The following is a 19,622-nucleotide window of genomic DNA, read 5'->3' on the forward strand; positions in this document are numbered from 1 at the left end:
CCGTTACCATGAATTGTGGACAGCATAAGGACATCCCTCTTGTCCTTATACCTGACCAGCAACAGGTTTCCAGTGGTAAGGGCACGGGTCTCACCCCTGGGGATAGGTACCTGGAGGGGGAGGGCAGGGAGGCCGCGTTGATTTTTCCGCACGGTCCCACAAGCGAACGTGGATCTGGCGGCAAGGGACTGGAACAAGGGGATACTGGTATAAAAGTTATCCACGTACAGGTGGTAACCCTTATCCAGCAGTGGGTACATAAGGTCCCACACAAGTTTCTCGGTAACACCCAGAGTGGGGGGACATTCTGGTGGTTGAATCCGGGAATCTCGCCCCTCGTATATACGAAATTTGTAAGTGTACCCTGAGGTACTCTCACAAATTTTGTATAGCTTTACGCCATACCTCGCCCGCTTGGAGGGCACATACTGGCGGAAAATGAGTCTCCCCTTGAAGGCAATGAGAGACTCATCAACTGCGACCTCCCTTCCAGGTACATAGGCCTCCATGAATTTGGCCCCAAAGTGATCGATGACCGGCCGTATCTTATACAGACGGTCATGGGCAGGATCACCTCGGGGTGGACATGCTGCATATCGGAATAATGCAGACATTTCCGGATGGCCTCAAACCGGGAGCGTGTCATGGCTGTACTGTAAAGTGGGGTCTGGTATAGGACGTCCCCACTCCAGTACAGCCTGACACTGGGTTTCTTGACCAGGCCCATATGCAGCACGAGGCCCCAAAATGTCCTCATTTCGGCTGCACTGACCGGCGTCCAGCCACCGGGCCTGGCCAAAAAGGAGCCCGGGTGTTGAGCGACGAACTGTTGGGCGTACAGATTCTTCTGCTCCACCATCAGATTTACCAGTGGGTCACTGAAAAAATGACAAAAAAAGTCATATTCAGTGTAGCCCACTGTGGAAATCTGGATTCCTGATTGGCCTACAAAATCAGGAATCACAGGCTCGTACCGCTCTGGGCTACACCAGACAAGTTCACTGGCAGGGGGTGGGGGGGGCAAGTGGCAGCACCCCTGGGGGGTCTAGGGTCACACAGCTGTGCTGTGGACCCCAGACACCCTAACTTAGGGTGATGCAATAAAAGTTCACAAACTAACTTTCCCTTTTTTTTCCCTGCCTAAACCAAACTTTCCCTGTGCTGTCCCTATGTACCTGATGGGGGGTGCTGGGGCACAGATCGGGTCCTGGGGGCACAGATCGGGTCCTGGGGGCACAGATCGGGTCCTGGGGGTGCTGGCAGACACACGTGCAGGCAGCTCCTCTCTCCTCCGGCTCCGGAACACAAAAGGAGGAGGAGAGGAGCGCCTGCCTCTTTTGAATTTGCCGCCGGACCGCCCACAGACCAATCAGAAAGCGATCCTGAGTGGTGATGTCACCATCACCACTCAGGATCGCTGGATGGTGATTGGTGGAGTGAATTCACACCACCATCACCATCCTGTTCCGGGTTATCGGGTCTTCAGAGACCTGAATATCCCGGAAACGCAGAAAACCGCAGGTCTGAATTGACCTGCGGTTTTCTGCGATCGCCGACATGGGGGGGTCACAGGACCCCCCGACGCTTTTGCCCCAGGTGCCTGCTCGATGATTTGAGCAGGCACCGGGTTCCGATCACCGCCGGCCGAGCGGCAGTGATCAGAACCATTCATGACGTACCGGTACGTCATGTGTCCTTAAGTACCAGGACATCATGACGTACCGGTACGTCATGTGTCCTTAAGAGGTTAAAACCAGCACCACAATTCTTTAAGTATCTAGGGGTCAAGGTCTGTCTTGATCTTGCAGATGTTTATAGAAGTAACTTTATCCCACTTCTAAAATCTACCGAAATACAGTTAAAAGAATGGGACTCATTATGGCTGTCATGGTTTGGTAGAATCAATTTAATAAAAATGATGATCCTACCTAAATTCCTTTTTCTTTTCCAGACCCTCCCCATAGAAATTCCCAGGGATTTCTTTAAAAAAGCTAAAAATCTTATAGCGAAATTTATCTGGCAAGGGAAACATAACAGAATTAAATATAACACACTGACCAAACATGGGAAAAAACGGAGGAACAGGTCTACCTAAAATTGAGAACTACTACAAGGCAACCACTTTGTCTAGATTACTAGAATGGGGTGTCTATCCAGCAAACAAAATTTGGGTAGGTATAGAACAAGACTGTTCCAAAGTTAACCTCTCTGCTTTGTTGTGGAAGACCCCTCAATATCTTAAAAACCTTAGTACAACCTAAAATATGATCACTAAACATTCATTAAAAAAATGGCATAGTATTAAAAGATCCTTAAAACTACTCTCTAAGTTTGATATAAAAACTCCTGTTGCCAGTTGCATCCCTTATACTTGGCACACGCTGGTTAAAACTCTAAAGGAGAACAAACAGTTAGGGAAAACCCCTATAGGAGATGTCTTTAGAAACAATACCCTTATCCCCCTAGAAGACTGTCGTAGACTATTTGGACGTAGGGCGAACTCCTCCAAAAAATATGCAACTTTGTCTAAGCTGCTGACCAATTGTTTTAACGAGCAGACTGAACCTGTTGAAGATAACCTTTTGGCCTCCTTGTTGCACAAGAATACAATAGGAGGTCACCTAGTGTCCAAATGTTACAAAGTGGTCAACAAAACAGATAGCTTGCCCTCGTATATAGAGAATTGGAACAAAGAACTTAATTCCCTATTCAATAATACGGAAACGGAACACATTTTAAAAAATCCCCTTACTATCTCTAAATCTTATCTTTACCAGGAAATGCAATATAAATTAACAACTCGCTGGTATAAAACTCCAGCCCTAATGCATAGGATCAATCAGGAAATATCTGATTGTTGTTGGAGATGCAAAAGAGACACGGGTAATTACACACACATCTGGTTTAGATGCTCACGCATTACCCCTTTTTGGGAAGCAATAAATAGAATAGTTAATGAGGTATTTAAAACAAGGTCTAAATTCACAGGAAAATTGATTCTGTTTTACATATTTGATATTGGTCATGTGGACATAAAATCAGAATTGTGTATACACTTCCTAAATGCTGCAAAGATCCTTATACCACGGAACTGGTTGCAAGAAGACCCACCGACAGTCAAAGAATGGTTTCTCGAAAATCCGGAGAATACAGGACTTTGAAAGACTCAGATGGACTGTTGCGCAAGATTTACAAAAATATAAGGTTATATGGAGTGCTTGGATGGAATACTTGACTCCAGAGAAAGTTTCCCAATTTTTGTCAAGTTGACAGGTCAAAATGTATTAAACATTTTGCTTTATTTGTTATCATTTAATGTAATTATTCGCAAATGATTATTTTGACTGGTACCTCCTTTACCCTTTTCCCTTTCCTCCGTACCCCCTACCCTCCTCTTTTTTTTCTACCCTTCCCCTTTTTCTCCTGTTAACTGTATTGCTATGTTACGGTTTATCAATTAATTTTACCACATCTAATTTGTTAGGAGTGAATTAACTCCAACTGTTTACAAAGCCATTTTTCCTTTTATAAAAATGTACAGATTATGAGCAAATGAAAACCGAAAACTGTCTCAGAAAATTAGAATACAATATAACACCAATTAAAAGAATGATTTTTAATACAGAAATGTTGGCCTACTGAAACGTATGCACAGTATATGCACTCAATACTTGGGACTCTGCATCAATGTATTGTGGCATGGAGGCGATCAGCCTGTGGCACTGCTGAGGTGTTATGGAAGCCCAGGTTGCTTTGAGAGCATCCTTTAGCTTGTCTGCATATTTGGGTATGGTATCTTTCATCTTCCTGTTGATAATACCCCCATAGTTTTTCTATGGGGTTTAGGTCAGGCGAGTTTACTGGACAATCAAGCACGGTGATACTGTGGTTATTAAACCAGGTATTGGTACTTTTGGCAGTGTGGACAGGTGCCAAGTCCTGCTGGAAAATGAAATCAGCATCTCCATAAAGCTTGTCAGCAGAAGGAAGCATGGAGTGCACTAAAATTTCCTTGTAGACAGCTGCACTGCCTTTGGACTTGATATAACACAGTGGACCAACACTAGCAGATGACATGGCTCCCCAAACCATCACTGACACAGGAAACTTCACAATGGACCTCAAGCAACTTGGATTGTGTGCCTCTCCACTCTTCCTTCAGACTCTGGGACCTTGATTTCCAAATTAAATGCAACATTTACTTTAACCTGAAAACAGGACTTTGGACAACTGAGCAACAATCCAGTCCTTTTTCTCCTTAGCCCAGGTAAGACGCTTCTGAAGTTGTCTCTGGGTCATGAGTGGCTTGACACAAGGAATGCAACAGGTGTAGCCCTTGTCCTGGATACGACTGTCTGGTGGCTCTTCAAGCACTGACTCCAGCTGCAGTCCACTGCTTGTCAATCTCCCCCAAATTCTTAAATTACCTTTTTTTTGACAATCCTTTCAAAGCTTCGGTTATCCCTGTTGCTTGTTCACCTTTTTCACCACACTTTTTCCTTCCACTAAACTTTCCATTAATATGCTTGGATACAGCATTCTGTGAACAGCCAGCTTCTTTAGCAATGACCTTTTATTGCTAACTCTCCTTGTGTCTTCTGGGCAACTGTCAAGTCAGCAGTGTTCCCCATGATTGTGTAGCCTACTGAACCAGACTGAGAGACCATTTAAAGGCTTAGGAAACCTTTGCAGTTGCTTTGTGTCAATTAGCTGATTAGAGTGTGACACCATGAGTCTACAATATTAAACTTTTTCACAATATTCAAATTTTCTAAGATACTGACTTTTGGGTGTTCAGTACCTGTAAGCCAAAATCATCATTAAAATAAACACTTGAAAAAGATCATTCTGTTATATGATTTTAACTTTTTGAATTGAATTACTGAAATAAAGGGGTTATCTCATCACAGACAATGGGGGCATATTAGTAGGATATGCCCCTATTGTCTTATAGTTGCGGGACCCACACCTATATCGAGAACGGAGTCCCAAAAGTGGTGGAGGCTGCACTGCACATGCACAGCTGCCCTCCATTCATTTTCTATGGGGCCACCAAAAATAGCTGATCGCTGGCTTGGCTATTTATGTCGAGCCCAGAGAAGAGAATGGGAGCGGTGGCTGGCCATGGGCGGTGCGCTCCCATTCACTTCTATGGGGAGCGCACTTGGTGGTGGCTGGACCAGAGTCCTCTAGCCACCACTTTGTGGGGCTCCGTTCCCGATATAGGTGGGACCCGCACCTATAAGACTATGGGGGCATATCCTAGCAATATGCCACGATTTTCTGAGATTAGACAATCTCTTTAAACATTAGATGATATTCGAATTTATTGAAATGCATCTGTAAATGGAGATATATAAAATTTCACACAATGAGCTGCTTGATTTTCTGGCACTGGAAGGGTTAAATATTTTCATCTACTGGCACTAAAGAGTTGGATATTCTCAGGCAGCTAAGGAGTTAGTTATTTCCTGACAGAGACCACTATAACAGACCCTTTATGAGCATACCCAACCAATAAGATGGAAGGTATAGTAACATGCAGCTACTGAGTATGTGTAATCAGCTTGGCTTCTTCTACTCCTAAAAAGGAATCATTACATTTTCCCTACATGGCATTGACAGGGTCTTTGTTCTTAAAGGAATTCTGTGTTTTTTAAGCAACACTATACACCCTAGCAGATTAGCTGGTCTGTGTAGCTCCATCGACGGAAGCCAGCAACACACTAACATTGACATTGTTGCAGTGGGAGCTTGCTACTACAACATTGCCTCCATTGACTTCAATAGGAGCAGCTCTGTAGTAGCGAGCTACTGTTGCTACAATTTTGCTGCTGCTGTGTAGTCCCGACGCTGAATTCCATCAACAAAGATACACAGACCAGATGATAAGCGGGAGTATGTCGAAAGCCCACCAATTGGCTAGTGATGCCTTATACTGATGATAGGCCATCACTTAAAAAAACCTTGGACAACCCTTTTAAAATTGAAAATAATATAAGGTAAAAAGCCAGTTTATTCTAAGTTTCGAATCTCAACTTTTGGGTACCTTTGCTGTATGGATGTTTGCATGAACATGTGGTTTTCTTCTTCTAGCATGCTCTTGGGGAGGTTACAAATGAGTAATTACTAGCTGGAATGTTGTAATGCTAACTTAAGAATGTTCTTTAACATTTTAGTTAAACTATGTATTTAATGCAGTACTGTTTTTATGTAATAGTATGCCTAGTTTGTAGAAACCCCTTTTTTAACCCCTTAAGGACACAGCCTTTTTACATCTTAGGACCAGGCCATTTTTTGCAAATCTGACCAGAGTCCCTTTAAGTGCTGATAACTTTAAAACGCTTTGACTTATCCAGGCCGTTCTGAGATGGTTTTTTCGTCACATATTGTACTTCATGACACTGGTAAAATGAAGTAAAAAAAATTATTTTTTTTGCACCAAAAAATACCTAATTTAACAAAAATTTGGAAAAATTTGCAAATTTCAAAGTTTCAGTTTCTCTACTTCTGTAATACATAGTAATACCCCCAAAAATTGTGATGACTTTACATTCCCCATATGTCTACTTCATGTTTGAATTGTTTTGGGAATGATATTTTATTTTTTGGGGATGTTATAAGGCTTAGAAGTTTAGAAGCAAATCTTGAAATTTTTCAGAAATTTACAAAAACTCAATTTTTAGGGACCAGTTCAGGTCTCAAGTCACTTTGCGAGGCTTACATAATAGAAACCACCCAAAAATGACCCCATCTAAGAAACTACACCCCTCAAGGTATTCAAAACTGATTTTGCCTACATTGTTAACTCTTTAGGTGTTGCACAAGAGTTATTGGCAAATGGGGAGGAAATTTGTGAATTTCATTTTTTTGTCTAATTTTTCATTTTAACCCATTTTTTCCAGTAACAAACCAAGGGTTAACAGCCAAACAAGACTGTATCTTTATTGCTCTGACTCTGCCGTTTACAGAAACAATCAATATGTGGCCGTAAACTACTGTACGGCCACACCGCGGGGCGTAGAGTGAAAGGTGCGGCGTTTGGTTTTTGGAGGGCTGATTTTGCTGGACTGTTTTTTTGGCACCATGTCCCATTTGAAGCCCCCCTGATGCACCCCTAGAGGAGAAACTCCCTAAAAGTGACCCCATCTAAGAAACTACACCCCTCAAGGTATTCAAAACTGATTTTACAAACTTTGTTAACCCTTTAGGTGTTGCACAAGATTTAATGGAAAATAGAAATACAATTTCAAAATTTCACTTTTTTGGCAGATTTTCCATTTTAATATTTTTTTTCCAGTTACAAAGCAAGGGTTAACAGCCAAACAAAACTCAATATTTATGGCTCTGATTCTGTAGTTTACAGAAACACCCCATATGTGGTCGTAAACAGCTGTACGGGCACACGGCAGGGCGCAGAAGGAAAGGAATGCCATACGGTTTTTGGAAGGCAGGTTTTGCTGGACTGTTTTTTTTTACACCATGTCCCATTTGAAGCCCCCTGATGCACCCCTAGAGTAGAAACTCCAAAAAAGTGACCCCATTTTAGAAACTACGGGATAGGTTGGCAGTTTTTTTGGTACTAGTTTAGGGTACATATGATTTTTGGTTGCTCTATATTACACTTTTTGTGTGGCAAGGTAACAAGAAATAGATTTTTTGGCACGTTTTTATTTTTTGTTATTTACAACATTCATCTGACAGGTTAGATCATGTGGTAATTTTATAGAGCAGGTTGTCACGGACGCGGCGATACCTAATATGTATACAATTTTTTTTATTTATGTAAGTTTTACACAATGATTTCATTTTTAAAACAAAAAAAATGTTTTAGTGTCTCCATAGTCTAAGAGCCATAGTTTTTTCAGTTTTTGGGCGATTATTTTAAGTAGGGTCTCATTTTTTGCGGGATGAGATGACGGTTTGATTGGCATCTATTTTGGGGTGCATATGACTTTTTGATTGCTTGCTATTACACTTTTTGTGACGTAAGATGACAAAAAATAGCTTTTTTTACACCGTTTTTATTTTTATTTTTTTACGGTGGTCATCTGAGGGGTTAGATCATGTGATATTTTTATAGAGCCGTCGATACGGACGCGGCGATACCTAATATGTATACTTTTTTTTATTTATGTAAGTTTTACACAATGATTTCATTTTTGAAACAAAAGTAATCATGTTTTAGTGTTTCCATAGTCTAAGAGCCATAGTTTTTTCAGTTTTTGGGCGATTATCTTGGGTAGGGTATGATTTTTGCGGGTTGAGATGACGGTTTGATTGTTACAATTTTGGCGTACATGCGACTTTTTTGATCACTTTTATTACCTTTTTTGGGAAGTAAGGTGGGCAAAATTTCAATTTCATCATAGTTTTTTATTTTTTATTTTTATGGCGTTCACCGTTCGGGTAAAGTAACATAAACGTTTTATAGATCAAGTCGTTACGGACGCGGCGATACCAAACATGTGTAGGGAATTTTATTTTATATTGTACTGCACTGTATTTTACACTTGTCTGAACAGATCTATGCCTTTTAGCATAGATCTGTTCAGCACCATGGACAGCAGGACGCCTGAGAGGCGTCCTGTTGCCATGGGAACCTTCCCCGTCTGCTCAGTACTGGTCAGAACTGCGCAGACGGGGAAGGGTAAGGAGGGGATCTGTTGGGGGGCTGTCTGGGGGCTCTCTCCCTCCCCATCGGGGGTCTGCAAAGGCACAGCAGCCCCCCGATGGGAGAGGGAGGGAGCTCCCTGCGCTGTTAACCTTTTCCATACAGCGGTCCGTACGGACCGCTGTATGGAAAGGGTTAAACGGCTGACATCGCATCGCAGATGTCAGCCATTTATACCAGGGTGCCAGCAATGTGCTGGCACCCTGGTATACCCACTAGAAACCAACGATTATACAAGGGGAGGCGGGCGGGGGATCACGATCCCGCCTGCCGCACCGCCCGCCTCCCGCACCGCCCACACCGCCCGCAACCCTCCCCTGCACCTCCCGCCACCATAAAATCATTCAGGGGTGCAGGGGGGGTTAATAAAACGTTATTTTAGGCACTGTAAAGTTTCTGATCCCCGCGGTCAGGGACCGCGGGGACCAGAAACTGCAGAAATCGCAGCAAACCGCAGGTCTGAATTGACCTGCGGTTTGCCGCGATCGCTGACATGGGGGGGTCACGGGACCCCCCCGTGCATTTAGCCAATGATTTGAGCAGGCACCGGGTTCCGATCACTGCCGGCCGGGCGGCAGTGATCGGAACAACACATGACGTACCGGTACGTCATGTGTCCTTAAGTACCAGGACATCATGACGTACCGGTACGTCATGTGTCCTTAAGAGGTTAAATATTTTTGGTCTGAACAGCTTTCTCATTTAAGTCCTTTATTAATATATATATTAATTGCCTGTGTCCCAGCCCACTCAACCTCATTTTAGGTCTCCCCTTCGTTGGTTGCTGTAGAGGTGGAGGTACTTCTGTGTAGTGGCAGTTCATTGTGATTTGGGAAATAAGTCATATATGGCAGTTGTATTTGAACTGTAGCTACTTCCAATATGTACAGCTTTTTGTGTATATTGGAAGTAGGTCAGCTTGGTCATTGTGTTCACTGCCATGAGACAGCAAGAACAGGAGCTGAAAGTGATGTTTTTATTTATGATGAGTGAAAGTCATCATTTGACATAATCTCTCACGGAATAACATGAAGTAATAATCTCATAAATTTGACTTTTGAATTTCTATTAAATATAAAAGTATAGTAACAATGAACAACTATCATATATTATATTTAAAGTTATATATTGTACAGGTGCGTGAAGCCTTGAACATTTGAAGGTCATATCCAGATATTGTTAAATTACAAAGGAGACCACAGGGAAATATGATATGCCTGTGTTTTAAGAGGTTTTATTGCCCAAATCCATGGAGGTTAAAAGAGCAAATCTTAGCAAGGTCAACTACACTTTTAATCTTCTGCTGCGATATCTCTTTACAATTAAGCGATTAAGATTAAAATTAAATGAATGTATTAATTATATCTGAAAGTGCTGGGAGATCTAAGTGCTCCAGCTATTAATATTAACACCATAACTCTGTTAAATATGTAATCTATTTTTTTATTCAAAGTAAATCTAAGTTTAAGAATGCCTGTTCCAATACATTGTTGCTAGAGAAAGATAATTTCCTTTTGAATACATTAACAGAAAGGTAAAAAAAAAAACTATTAAAAGAAGAAGTAGCATTAATTGTATTATTAATAGTAATGTTGCACTTTTACAGGGTTTTTTTTAGACTAGAAGATTTTAAAACAATTCAGAAACCAATTACACATAGTTAAAATGACATGCTTTATGGACTGAAAGGGCAAATGCAGAATACTGAAATTTAGAATAATAAATTTGTATAATATTGTAAAGGCTCTATATGTTATAGACACTAGACTCAGAGGTGTCTGCTGCATGTCTGTGCACCCACTGGGGTAGGTGTCTGAGCTGGTTGGTCTTCACACAAGCGACAACCACAACGACCAATCAGCTACAAGTTCTAATTTTCCAGGTGCCTTGTTTTAAATGAAAGCAATGTTCTGATTGATTGTAATTGACAGCTTTTCTTTGCATTAGTTTAAGTAAAAAATAAATCTTTCCCGATGTCTTTTGACTTGATTAGGTTTTTAATATTGACAGGCAGAGTCCTGACCACATTGGTGCCCATGAGAATGGGTTGGTTTTAGTTTTGCACACTGGGGTGAAGTTCATTCACTTGATGATACAAGATATAGTAGAGTTAACACACATGCTTTATGAGACGTATTATCTAAACTAATTAAGTAAACACCTTCAATTTGCTTTTCAATGGCTTTTGTTTCAAGATAACATGATGATAACTCGACTTTGATAACTTAGGTTCTACTCTTAGTTTCAGTCCTTTTAGACCTAGTGGTATTCCTAAGATACTTCAGAATTGACTGACCATGCTATTCTAAGGGCCATGACATAAAAGTCATACTGGTGATCTGGACGCCACGCCTCAAAAGGAAGCTACCATGGCAATCAGCTGAGTCTGGTTGCTAACCCCAAGGCAATCAGCTCACAATGGCAGGGAAATTTAGTATTACATGATGACCATCTAAATATACTCTTTCCGGTGTCTCTCCACCCTAACTAATAGGAGCAAATTAACAGATGGACTCTTTTAAGGGGGAAAACAAGGTGGTACAGAGAATATATTTAACAGCATGTGCCACAAGAGTGTGTGCACGGGCATGAGTAGCATGGAGGGAGATGGGCCCTGAAAATAATTTCCTCTGGTGGGCCCAAGGAACCGTAGTCTGGAACTGGCTGTTAGAAAACAAGGTGGTAGGGAATTGGCCCAATTCTCATGGAAAGAGCACAGAGATGGAAAATGTGTGTGAAGCATTATCAAGTAATTTAATAGTTAGCTTTAGAATTTAGTGTCATTACTGGTAGCACAGCCAGACACAATGTACGCTTTGTGCAACAATTGGATATAATTCTGCAATGCAACATCATTGCATCTCATTGCATGACAAGTCATGTAGTCACGGCTTCTTGCTATCTAGTAAATACTGAAGACTCACATTGTAACCAGTGCACATGAACACTTTATAATAACCTTCACTGCTAAATATTTTATATACTGCACAAGCTCCTGGAAAGCCCTCTAGGAGAAAAGGATTAAGGAGCACTCATAAAATAAAGTGAATAGACAATGCATTCATTCTTCAGTGCAGCAGAGAAGGAAATAGTACTAAAAATATTATTACCAAAGCATTTTATTTTCTCAGGCTCTGTGTGATCTCCACATTAAAAATGAAAAACTCTGGTCTAAAGGGAATGAACTAGTCTTACCCTGTTATTTACTGCCTCCTGACCCCGGGGACATATAAAATGTGTCACTGTGACCCAATCTGTTTGATTTACCTTAAGTATGAAGGTTGTGAACAAGCAGAAGAATTCATATTTTATGTACTCTGTTAAAATATTCCTCTGCCCATAGTATAGAAATCTTTTTTATTGTCTCAATCTACAGTGATACTGACACAGGGGGCTTTATGAAATATCATCAAATCTGGAAAGCGAGAGAGGTAGCACAGCCCCCAAAACAACTAGTACATCTTTCATATCTAACTGTGGTGTGTGGCATTTGAAATAACCTCCTATCGCTCATACAGACACTTTTTTTATGGCAATCCAGCAGCAGATACATTGTGTAGAGAACTCTACAGGTCTAAACCCATGAAGATTCTTTTCTGAAGACAGAATGCTATGAAAAGATATTTCTTCAGACCTATATAAACAGCATGCGGCAATGCAGCAGTCAGTAAAAGTTTGAAGTTTCAAAGTTCAAAGCAACTAGAGACTGGTTTGAAACTAAGAATATATAAAGCTTTTGTGCATCTTTTCTGTATATTTTTAATATAACTCAAGCAGCCGCTAGACAGGCCAATGATTTACTTTTGCGCAAATTGAAATAAAATATACTTTACTCCATGAAGTAATATAAAAATTAGGCAACCAATACTGAGCTCTGTAAAGGTGGCCCTACATATTAGATGAATGTGGCCAAACTTGCAGATTATGTAGGAATCGGCTGACCATTTAACATATAGGGGATCTCCTTGACTCTCCTCTTATAGCAGATGTTGAGGGAAAGAAGGATTGGTCATGTTGGATTTCCAAATGCCCAATACTTTGTTCACAAATAAGATAAGTTACACAACTTACTGAGAACACATGCAAGCTTAGCCAAGCATGTGTATGGGGGTTGGGGGAGAGGGATTGGTGTCAACTGAACAAGTGTTTGTGCAGATGAAAGGAGTTGTCCACTTCAACAATGTATTTTTTAATCTGCCTTTAGTACCCCGAACAGTGAATATTTATGCCACAAGTATGTTTTTCATGTCTATGCTTTCCCTCCCTTGTTTTCTCCATCATTTCATCCGGGCAGGATGTTTACATGCAGAACTTCCTGTTTTCCTCAGCTTCCTGCTGGGTTTGCTAACCAAACCCACCATGCTTTTCTCTGTAATGTTTCTTGGGGCTTGCTCCACTAGTCACACTGTTCCCTTTGCACTGGTCACCCCCACTACACCTTCCTTCTCCATGTGGTTAGGAGAGGCAAGCCCTGTGAAACATTACAGAGCAAAGCATGCTGGGTCTGCTAAGCATACCTACCAGGAAGCTGATGAAAACAGGAAGTTTTGTAGGTAAACATCCTGACAAGAAATATAGGTACTTGGGACGTTATAATTGCAGCACTTGGGTTTACTGAATACAGATTAAAAATATTCATTATGGTACATGAGAATTCCATCTTTTATACAAACCACCATTTTCTTTTTAGAGGGGTTGTCCAAGTTATTCTTTTATTATTTCTATATTTCTATTTCTAAATAAAAGTAATGGATTTTCATTTGACTTCTTCTACAGTGCCAGTTCTCATATTCCGCTGAGCATCATGTGACCTCTGATATCAGCTATGATGACTTTCCATTCTCCAGCCTAGCTCTGCAAGAGGAAGCAGTCCTGCCTCTGTGCATGGAACATCACTGATATCTGATCTGCAGGCTGTGCATGTTGGAGCGACAAGCCATGTTCCGGTGCACGGTCGCCACTACTGATGTCTCATCTGCGGGAACGCCCATGCATAATCCATCATTAGCTGACAGCTGTCAGACATGCACAGTTCATTTAGAAGGCACCCTCATAGAGATTAAATGAAGGGAGCTTGCCAGCAGCCAGCGCGCACCAGTCATAGTCATGTGCATGGCACATCAGTACTGAGGGCTGATGTGGGCGCCTGCCCGACTGTACATTACTGGAGCCTAAGGGTACCTGCACACGGCTGCATAGATTTCCTTGTGGTTTTCTGTGTGTTTCCACACCAAAACGGCACCAAAAACAAATGGGTTACTTGCAGTTTTTGGTGTGGATTTGATATGGTTTTGCCACAGATCTCACCCTTCTATTGAAAAGGAAAATATCATGGAATTTATCATGTATGTGAATGGCATAAAAAATTATATACAAGTAATCCTGCAAAAATCAAGCTGTCACACAGCTAACTATAAAATAGCTATGGGTCTTGGGATGCTGGGACGCAGAAACATTTCCTTTTTTTTATTTAAAAAAAAGGATTTTTATTGTGCAAAAGTAGTAAAACTTAAAAAATAACGATGGGGGGCATTTATTAAGACTGGCAAGAAACTCTGCACTGCCGGAGGAAGCGCCAAAGTTATTTAGAGGTGCAGGCCTCCACAGAAGTTTGATGCTTCTCTGGCAGGCTTCTCTGAGCTGCGCCTGCTTGGACAATAACACCCAAAATGCATGCAGGGGCAAGGGGTTAAATGGCCAGGAAAGCAAAGGAAGAAAAATGTCTTCGTGAAGTCAGTAACTGCTGGGAAGAGCTGCAGCATGAGAAGATGAATCTGTTTGTGTCAGCTAAGGGGAGAAGCCTGACAGATGGATGGTCTTCTGTCCAGGAGAAGTGAAAAGCAGTCTTAGCTGACATCCAAAAATATTCATAAGAACATCCCCAAGCCTCCACAGTTCTGCAACTGCATGCAAACACAGGGGAAAGACCAGTACTAGATGTATATGCTAAATCATACGTATCAAATGTATACATTCCTGACCAGCAGGTTTGCAGTGTGTTTTTTTTCTTTCTATAACTTGGCCAACCCTTTTAAAGGCGTTCTGTCAGCAGATTTGTACCTATGACACTATCTGAGGGCATCTGTGTTGGTCCCATGTTCATATGTGCCCGCATTGCTGAAAACAAATATGTTTTAATATATGCAAATGAGCCTATAGGAGCAACAAGGGAGTCGTCTACAGGCTCTACTTTCTCTGCAACTGTCACACTCTCTGTAGTTTGACAGGAACAGGCAGTGAAATCCTCATTACACCTGCCAAACGCTGTCAATGTCCATAGTGCATATGGACTTTGTATGCACCAGAGCTGCTAATATACACTGGCTACTGACAACAAGCATTAATTATTTTTTTTACATATACAGCCATTCACTTGGATGTAGGTGTGTGCAGTGAGTCCCCAAGGAGCTGGTGTGGAGGATAGGAGTGGTAATGGCCCTGATGAGATGTGTCATAGTGGATACTGAATCAGTTCAGAAGTAAAAGTATGAAAGTCTATCTTTGTAAAATGTAACTTATGGCACATCCAGCAGTAGTTGGTGCAAACTGCAATCTTTATCCCTAGATCAGACCCCTCAGCCCCAGATCAGACCTCCCCAGCATCAGATCAGACCCCATCAGACCCCCCCAACCTCAGATCAGACCCCCCTTAGACCCTCCCCATCCTCAGATCAGACCCCCAGCCTCAGATCAGACCTTCCCCACCCTCAATTAGCCTCAGATCAGCCCCTATAAGACCTCCCAGCATCCAAACAGACGTCAGATCAGACGATTAAAAAATAAATAAATAAATAAATATACTTACCTCTCCAGTTCCGGAAGGCGCTGCCACTCGGCAAAGTCACTTACCCTCCCTGGTCTTCTTCCTGCCGTGTTGTACTGTGACCTGACAGCGCAGAGCGTCAGGTTATAGTGCACATCTATGTGCACTACGTCCTGACGCTGTATGTGTCAGGACACAGAGCGGAGCCAGAAGAAGACCAGGGAAGGTGAGGACAGCCAGTGCAGTGCTGTTCTCACCTTTCTGTGCCTCCTGCATACTAATGACCGCTTCCACAATGGAAGTGGTCATTACCATTTTCACTATATGCTCTGGCAGGGGAATGGATGAATTGATCCCGCGGGCCGGAGGTTCCCCACCCCTTCCCTAGATGATGAGGTAAAGTGGCAATTAAGACACCACAGATATGCTATATTGCTGATAACTTTCTCTTTTTCTTAGGAAAACTAGAGGAATGGTCAAAAATCTGGCAACTAAAATTTAATGTTGATAAGTGCAAGATAATAAGGCAGAAAGGCAGAAAAACCCAAGAGCAGAATATAAAATCAGTGATACAGTCCTAACCTCAGTATCTGAGGAAAGGGATTTAGGGGTCATTATTTCAGAAGACTTAAAGGTAGGCAGACAATGACATAGAGCAGCAGGAAATGCTAGCAGAATGCTTGGGTGTATAGGGAGAGGCATTACCAGTAGATAGAGGGAGGTGCTCATGCCGCTCTACAGAGCACTAGTGAGATCACATTTGGAGTATTGTGCGCAGTACTGGAGACCATATCTCCAGAAGGATATTGATACTTTGGAGAGAGTTCAGAGAAGAGCTACTAAACTAGTACATGGATTGCAGGATAAAACTTACCAGGAAAGATTAAAGGACCTTAACATGTATAGCTTGGAAGAAAGACGAGACATAGGGGATATGATAGAAACATTTAAATACATAAAGGGAATCAACAAGGTAAAAGAGGAGAGAATATTTAAAGGAAGAAAAACTGCTACAAGAGGACATAGTTTTAAATTAGAGGGGCAAAGGTTTAAAAGTAATATCAGGAAGTATTACTTTACTGAGAGAGTAGTGGATGCATGGAATAGCCTTCCAGCAGAAGTGGTAGCTGCAAATACAGTGAAGGAGTTTAAGCATGCATGGGATAGGCATAAGGCCATCCTTCATATAAGATAGGGCCAGGGGCTATTCATAGTATTCAGTATATTGGGCAGACTAGATGGGCCAAATGGTTCTTATCTGCCGACACATTCTATGTTTCTATGTTTCTTACACTTCTGGATAACAGCTATACGCTAGCAATTATGGATATACTGCAGATGTCAAATGTGTAATGCAGGCATGGAGTTGTTCTAGCCTGGATGCTATTTACTGTAGGTGATGGGTGTCTGAACTGTAGTTCCTCACCAGAGACAGGTTCTGTAAAACTGTGACTCGCTGGTCACTCTGCTGTCTGTATCATGCTGTAGCTTTCTAGTTGTCCTGGTGCTCATTCAGTCTCCCTGGAGTAGTGGTTTCACAGGAGAACTGTATCACTTGATGGTCCCTAAGACCCTTGGAGTAGGAGCTCTTAACTTTGCTTTCTTCCTTCACGCTGTCTAGATAGATCTCCCCCTCTTGGCAGGAAACAGGACCCGCCCACTCCTACCAAGAGGGGAGGAACAGGGTGGTTAACTGTGTCCCTACCAACCATACCATATCAGTGTAGGTGTACTTAACAAAACAATTTATAACATAGCATAACATGACATTTGCAGAGACCCCAGGTCTAGGGTATTACACATGTAATGCTGCATTTCATCTGCAGCCATAGTAGCTTCCATTGGAAAAGGGATTATTTTCATGTGACAACCCCTTTAATGGGATTGTCCAGTTTTATGTAGTTAAAGCTTAAAGGGATATTCCCCTGTAGACATATTGAACACCTGCTGCCTGTCACAAACCAGCGGGTTTGAACCCACGGTGCCACCTGTCCTTCCGCCTCTAAATGTACCCCTCGTTCTTCACAGTACCGCTGATGGTGGGGGTAGACTTTCCCAAGGGGAACACCAGGTCGCAACTTCTTGAGGAGAAGAGGCACACAAGGCAGCTGGTCCAGCAAGATACCAGAGGTACAGCCATAGTCAGCAGTCCGAGCCCTAACCAGGAGCAACAGTGCAGGACCGAAGGATGAGGCAGAGGCGAAGTCAAACAAGCAATAGGTCAGGGCAGGCGGCACAGGCGCAGGTCAGGCAATCTGGGTCGACAACAGGAGAGTCAAGTCAAGCAGGCAGGGATCAAGCAGGTAGAGGAGTCCGGGGAACACAAGCACGGGTTAGGTACACAGGAACACAAGTAGAGAAATCAGCAACCTTTGCAGGACACAAGGACCTTGACGCTCTGGCACCTGGGAAGGGGGCTGAGCCACTTATATATGTGGAGGAGGGCTAGGATTGGTCAGCAAGGTCACATGAGCTAACCCATAAAACATAGGAAGTGATGCACGCCGGCCCTTAAAGTGTAACTGTTATTCTTTTTTTATTTTTGTAATGTATAGGGGCAGTGATGCTGACTATTTTTGGAATATACTTTGATCACTGAAATCGTACATTTCTATTAGAAACATAGCTCTAAAGTGGCCCATTTTGAGCCTTAGCAACGCTCCTCTGTCTTCTGTTCACATAACACAGTCAGTGTTAGCACGTCTCCGCTGTTATGTAAACAGAAGACAGAGGAGCGTTGCTAAGCCTCAAAATGGGCCACTTTAGAGCTATTTTTCTAAATGAAATGTATGATTTTAGTAATTAAAGTATATTACAAAAAGGTTAACATCACTGCCCCTACATATTACAAAAATGAAAAAAGAAGGGCTACAGGAAACAAGCAGCAAGCATACTGTGGCCAAGGCTGGAAGGAAACCGTGGAGCGGATTCCAGAACAAACAATGCCAGCAAGGACACAGCCCAGGACGGCAGCGATGAATGAAAACACCTGCAGCAGATCACCACTGAATACAGAGCCTGGGACCGCAGCAGTAAGCAGGGGAACATTGGCAGACCCGCTGTTACAAACTGCCAAGTTCCTTCATAATTAACAGCTGACTTTTTAAATTTTACTTACTTTTATCAGTTCATTGTCCATTACTGGAATAAAATAGTCATCAACATTGTGGGCTGGATCAGAAAATGCATCTTTTGATTGTGCGTAGTTTGTGATGGTGTCATTTGCTGATGCCAGAGTAAAGGATATTTTCTCCATCAAAAAAAGAGCTAAAAAAAAAATGAATATATGACTTTGCAGAACACCATAATGCACACCTCAGGTGCTGCAGAACATAATATTCTGATGTAGAGGTCAGAATAGTATTTGATCACATCTGTGTTAGTGGCCTCTGTCGCAGATCAGGTCATAAATGCTTGACACCATTTTGCAGCCTGCCAGAATTCATGATGGAAATATATCAGAACTCATCATAGTCAGCAGGATCCGTCCGTTACATGCCAGATCCAGCTCTAGTTGGATTTGCGTTGTTGTGCTCCTATGACAGAGCAAAGCAGCGAAAAGCCTAACAAGCCTAATCAACACCTCAGATGCTTCAGAACATCATAATATTGATAACAGAAGTATAAGTCTCATCATGACCAAGTTGTTATTATTGGAAATTAGAGGGCAATATAGGGAGTGGGTAAAAGAGGACAGAACTACAACTCTTAGCATGTCCAGACTATTGCTATGGGGCATCAGTGGACATTATAGGGAAAGGAGTATAAGAGGAAAGAACTACAACTTCCAGCATACCTAGACTTATTATGAGATATCAGTAGACATTACTTCTTGGAAAGGAAAATAATATGAGAACTACAACTCCTAGAATGCCCAGACTGTTATTATAGGAGATCAATGGGAATTACATAAACATAATAGGAAAGAACTGCAACCCCCATCATTTCAGGATGTCATTATGGGCTATCCAAGGGCATTACAGAGAGCGAGTATAAGGAAAGAACTACAACTAGTATTTGACAACTTATAGTGGAAGAGAAAGCACTAACCTCTCTTCCACACACACCACAGGACCCCCACCCCCTTACATAGTGACATCACACAGATTCTTCACCACTTCTACTCTGCACTGCTGAGCTCTCTCTTCCTACCCTGGTCACATGATGACATCACACAGGGCCTTC

The 19,622-nt window shown here is 42.1% G+C and overlaps 1 protein-coding gene across 1 annotated transcript in view; it reads right to left on the reverse strand.

The window, feature by feature from the left end:
* Window positions 1–19,622, reverse strand: part of ERICH6B (glutamate rich 6B) — a 300,307-nt gene that overhangs the window by 92,975 nt on the left and 187,710 nt on the right. The window contains exon 8 of the mRNA XM_040425440.1: window positions 18,556–18,704. Within this exon, the coding sequence (XP_040281374.1) occupies window positions 18,556–18,704 (149 nt within the window). The remainder of the gene's footprint in view (window positions 1–18,555; window positions 18,705–19,622) is intronic.

This window comes from Bufo bufo, chromosome 3, assembly GCF_905171765.1.
Source record: "Bufo bufo chromosome 3, aBufBuf1.1, whole genome shotgun sequence".
NCBI classification, from domain to species: Eukaryota; Metazoa; Chordata; class Amphibia; order Anura; family Bufonidae; genus Bufo; species Bufo bufo.